Source organism: Lipotes vexillifer, unplaced genomic scaffold, assembly GCF_000442215.2.
Source record: "Lipotes vexillifer unplaced genomic scaffold, Lipotes_vexillifer_v1.1 scaffold361, whole genome shotgun sequence".
Taxonomy (NCBI): domain Eukaryota; kingdom Metazoa; phylum Chordata; class Mammalia; order Artiodactyla; family Lipotidae; genus Lipotes; species Lipotes vexillifer.
The window spans coordinates 475,903-481,031 of NW_006787562.1; the positions used below are offsets into that span (position 1 = coordinate 475,903).

The 5,129-nt window shown below is 43.3% G+C and overlaps 1 protein-coding gene across 6 annotated transcripts in view; it reads right to left on the minus strand.

Moving 5' to 3' along the window:
- Nucleotides 1–5,129, minus strand: part of GRIA1 (glutamate ionotropic receptor AMPA type subunit 1) — a 313,635-nt gene that overhangs the window by 40,140 nt on the left and 268,366 nt on the right. For all 6 annotated transcript variants that reach the window (XM_007460314.1, XM_007460311.1, XM_007460312.1 and 3 more), the window contains one exon: nucleotides 2,277–2,524. In XM_007460314.1, coding sequence (XP_007460376.1) covers nucleotides 2,277–2,524 — 248 coding nt within the window. The remainder of the gene's footprint in view (nucleotides 1–2,276; nucleotides 2,525–5,129) is intronic.

A 5,129-nucleotide genomic window follows, 5' to 3' on the forward strand; every position in this document is an offset into this window, starting at 1 on the left:
TCTCCCCTCACTATACTTAGTTAACTCCTGTTAATCTGACATATTTCAGCTTGGAAAAAAAGCATCCTTGGAAAAGTCTTCTCAGCCACATCCTACCTATCCTGAACACCAGTTGGACCTTGTTATCTCTGGGTGTATTTGAGATCTTCTCTGCGTCTTTATTGTTCTGCAGTTTCAGTTGAATCAGCTGCTGATTTTCATCTGTTTATCCTGCTTGGGACTCATAATTTTTGAACCTGAGTATTTCTGTTATCCATACACTTTGGAAAATTCCCTTCAATTATTACCTCTACTTCATCCTCTCTTGTCTCCATATGGAACTTAAAGAAGACGCACCTGGCATTTTTTTCTCTCTCATGTCTCTTAGCCTCTTTGGTATATTTTCTGTCTTTTTATCTCTCTGTGTGATATTCTAGGGAATCTTCTCCTATTTTTTTCCAGTGCACTAATTTTCTCTTCAACTCTGTCTGATTTGCTGTTTAACTCTTCCATTGAGATTTTATATTAATGACTACATTTTTTTTTTCACTTCTGTAAGTCCTAATTGATACTTTTCCAAATACGTCTTATCTTTTATGATAGTGTCTTTTTCTTTTAAAAGTATTTTTGATTACTTTTATGTTTTTACTTGTACTTCTGATTCTTACTCATGTATGTTGTCACATAATTTATAACTTTGCCTTGCTTAGGGCAGACCCAGAATAATTAGTTTATGCTTTTTACTATGGTTTTGGTTTCCTTTTCCCTCTTTGACCTAGAGATTTCTTAACTTGCATTTAAAAGTGTATTTGGGGGCTTCCCTGGTGGCGCAGTGGTTGAGAGTCCGCCTGCCGATGCAGGGGACACGGGTTCGTGCCCCCGTCCGGGAAGATCCCGCATGCCGCGGAGCAGCTAGGCCCGTGAGCCATGGCCACTGAGCCTGCGCGTCCGGAGCCTGTGCTCCGCAACGGGAGAGGCCACAACAGTGAGAAGCCCAAGTACCGCAAAAAAAAAAAAAAAGGGTATTTGTTATATCTTTCTCCAGCATATCTAGGTGTTTAACAGTGGGGGTTTTATTCTGCCAAATTGCTGGAAGTAGGTGTCCTCTAGGTCCCCTTTTATAGACTATCATAATTGTCATGAACCATTAAACAATAATCATCTGTTTAATGCCTTTCTTCCCTGCAAGAATGTGGTTCCATGGGACCCAGACTATGTATGTCTTACCCCCAAACTGTAGCTCCAGCTCCTAGCCTAGTGCCTAGAATGTTGTAGGGATCAATATTTTTGGAATAAATGAATGAAGTGGAGGCAGAGGTGGCTCTGGATGTCATGTCAAGATGGGTTAGGAGCCTCTCTCCATCTTTTTACAACCTTTTAAAACAATCTCACCTTTCCTTGAATGCCGCCCTTCCCTAAAGTGATTTAATCACTCTGTAATTGACACAATGTCTTACAGGTGACTTTACACTATTGCTTTCATTTACCTTCTATATAGATTATCCCATTTGAACTTAAAACCACTTTGGACCTAGGAAAGGATGAGATGGTTATCCTCTCTTTATAGTTGAGGATACTGAAGGTCGGGAGATGATATGTCTCACCTTTTGTAAGACAGTCAGTAGTAAATCCCAGAGTTAAATCTAGGTGTTTTGGCTTGAATTTTACAGGACTCTGCCTTAGCTGTTTGGAATGTATACCAGAGCTTCTTTATGTGAAAATAAAGTCCACTTTGCTTCTTTACTTAAATACCTGTTTCTTGCTAAAGACATCAGCATCTAGGAAAGAATGGGTGCTACCACTCGCTTGGTGCTGTTTTGATTTCCACAGCTAGAATCTCAGGACTCAAATGACTTGATTTTTCATTTGGACCATGTACTTGCTTCTTTGGAGACAAACATTACAAACCACCTTCTGTCAAAGAATCCAGGTTGCTGGAGAGCCCTGTTCGTGGCCTAGTTGGATGTGGAGGTGTCTGGTAAAGGATGGTGTGTTACAGATCACACAACAGAAACACAAAGTTCATCAATGTTTACCACTTGGAGGGGTAAGGCGAGGTGTGGGAAGGGAACACATGGGCAGCAACAATCAGAGCAAGCTGAGGCCACCAGGTCAATTCCCAACCTCAGGGCTGAAGATCTTGGGTGGCTGGAATCTCCCAGGCCCACAGGTGTCTAAGAAGAGACCTCTTGACAGCTCCCACTGTGGCCCTGGAGCCATGTGGCAGGCACAGCAGCTTCCTTTCTGAGGTAGGGAGGGGAGAGGGAGTACCAAGGAAGCAGATCTTGGCTACTTACCTTAGGGCGGACCCCTTGGGCGTCGCAATGCCATAGCCTTTGGAATCCAAGTTACCTCCCACTTTCATGGTGTCACAGGGTTTCCGCTGCTCAATATACTCATTCATGGTGGACTCTAGAAGGTAGGCGTATTTGCCTTTGGATTTCCTTACTCGGATCATCCCCTCCTCCGTGGTCCGCACAAACACAGATGGTTCTGCTGACTTCATGTACGTCCACATCTTCTCAAACACGGCGATTTTAGACCTCTGGCAGGGGACAGGAACGAAGCCGGAATTAAGCGCTGGCTGTGCGTGGCATGGAGGTCGTCCCACACACAATAATGAAGAGCCAAGTGTGGCTTGATCACACATTCATGAGCGAGATTAGCTCAGGAAGAAACAAATTATCGATGATTGCAAAATAAGAGGCTCTAATTAGTACCAGTAGGCTTCAAAGTACAAATATCTTGCAAATACAGAATGAGTAGGAGAACTCAGAATCTTTAAATTACTGCTGAATAGTTATAGCCCTCTTAAATATGGGGAGAGTTAAGAAACTGGGGCTCTGTCTGACTCTTCAAGACATCAGAGGACCTATCTGTTGTTCAATAAGGTCATATTCACAAAGCCCTGAAGAAGTGGAGAGCTGACGATATAGGTGGAGTCTGATTTCATCATTAAAGGACAACACTAAAGAATTTCTAATAGATCATAGGTGCCAAGTTCCAGTCATCCCGTATTGCAAGACTGGCCCTCAGAATGCAAATTGTTGTCTGATAAAGTTAATAACTTGGGACTTAATACTGTCTTCTGCTTACATTTCAGAAGCCTCTATAGACCTCCAGCCAAGCTGCTTTCCTCATTTCCTCCTGAACTCATTTTGGGCCTTCCTTCCTTTGTGACTTTGCCTCATTTGTTCACTCCCCTGGATATGTTGGTTCTCTCCAGCCACATCCTACTCATCATCTCACAGATCAGAACAAATCCTGTGTATTCTGAGAGTATCTCGGTTTCAAGGACAGTAGTTCTCAAACTCTAGTGGGCACCAGAATCACGTATGGAGACTGTAAATATGCAGACCCCCTGGCTCTAAACCTAGAGATTGTGATTCAGCAGGTGTTGGATGGAGCCTAGAATAAATCTTTTTCAGAAGTTCCCTAGGTGATTCATCTGTATGGTCTGTGTGGCCCTCACTTTAGAAGGAATATTGTGAGGATTGATGTTCCTATAGGACACATTGTCCAGGCACTCACTGGATGTCCAAGCTAGACTTTTAGGATTGAGAGCCATTCATACTTGGGCTTAGGTCTCAAGTTTGTGAACACTATCTGTGGGTAGGGGTACGTCTTCCCTTCTGTGGGTCCTGCACAGAGTCTAACCTTGCATCTATCTAGTAGGTTCTTAGTTAGGGCCCATGGTCTAGGACCACAAATCCACCCTCTCACATGTGATGCTCTTCCTAAAAAGCATCCTTTCCCCAACAGGTAGATGTATTTTAGGGCTACTGGTATCTGGCTTTTGAAAATGCTTTGTAAATGGACAAGTGTTAAACACATGTAAGGGACTATTTTTTTAAAGACAGTTACTACTAGAGTTAGGCCACCTATGTAATCTAGTGGTTGATATATAGATTACAAATTTCTTTAGTATAAAATTATCATTATACATGCAATATGTCATTATTCTTTGCACCCAATATCAGGTTTATTTTCTTGATATCAACAAGCGTTGGCAAAATATTGATGTGCAGTTAGCTTGTTGCTTGAGCCAATAAAGATATTTGGACCCAGAAAAACTCTGGGTCTCAAGGAGAAATGAATGGAGATCGTTACTGAGAATGTCAGGGAAGCGTTCGGTAGAGTGAATTGTAAGATAGTCTATAATTAGATAAGCGAGATGATTTGTTTTACTAGATGGTTTACAATCTGGGAAGGACACTGGCCTGGGGGTGAGGAACCCTGGGTGGTAGTCTCGGTTCTATCGCTAACTTTCCTCATTTGTTCTATAAGGAGTTTGGACATGGTAACCTTTACGTTCCTTGCTAGCTTGAAATATTTGGTTCTTTACGTGAATATTTATCATTCAAGCAACAATGTCCAGGTGAGGAAAAAAAAAAAAAAAGAAAGGAGAAAAGAGAGGGAGGATTATCAAAGTTAGGAAAAGAAATATCCGAGACCAATCGTAGCATCTACAATGTATTGAATATTCTCTCACAGGAAACAGGGAAATAGATAAATTCAGCTGTGACCAGATTTGCGGATCATCTTCCAGGCACAAAACCAGCAAGACAGGCGGCAGGGCAATTGCAAGATGCAATGTGACCTGGCAGGATGCTCACAGCGGGGGAACACTGGGCTGCTGACAGGCAGAGCTCAGAGCGCTCTGGGCAGCAGTATGCAGGAAATTAACATGCCCCAGTGCCCCCACTGCCGAGGCTGCACTCACAGTCGCTCAGAGTAGAACTATCAGGAAAATGTCATCTCCAGGAATGCGAAGGCAATGCGAGTGGCAGGGAGGATTGGAAACAGGCTTGGGGTATTTGTTCTTGGATCTCTCTCCTCATCCGCAGCTCCCACAGCCCTTCACACATCTTAATTCAACGGTCGGTGGAGGATTAAGTGACTCTGGGTTGGGGCTGCCGAGAAGCTCTGGGCTGCCACGGGGATGAAAAGCCAGACTGTTCAGAAGTAGAATTCTTGTTGCCCTATTCCCTCCTTCTGCCTTATGGGGGTGGTAGGTGACCTTGTCTCCCCACCCACCAAGGTCCTGGTGGGATAATTCTCAAGGTCAGCGTCACAGAGATGGAAGGGCTCACAGGACACATCGGGTCAGCAGCACTCTTTTTTTTTTTTTTTTTTTTACAGGTGAAAAA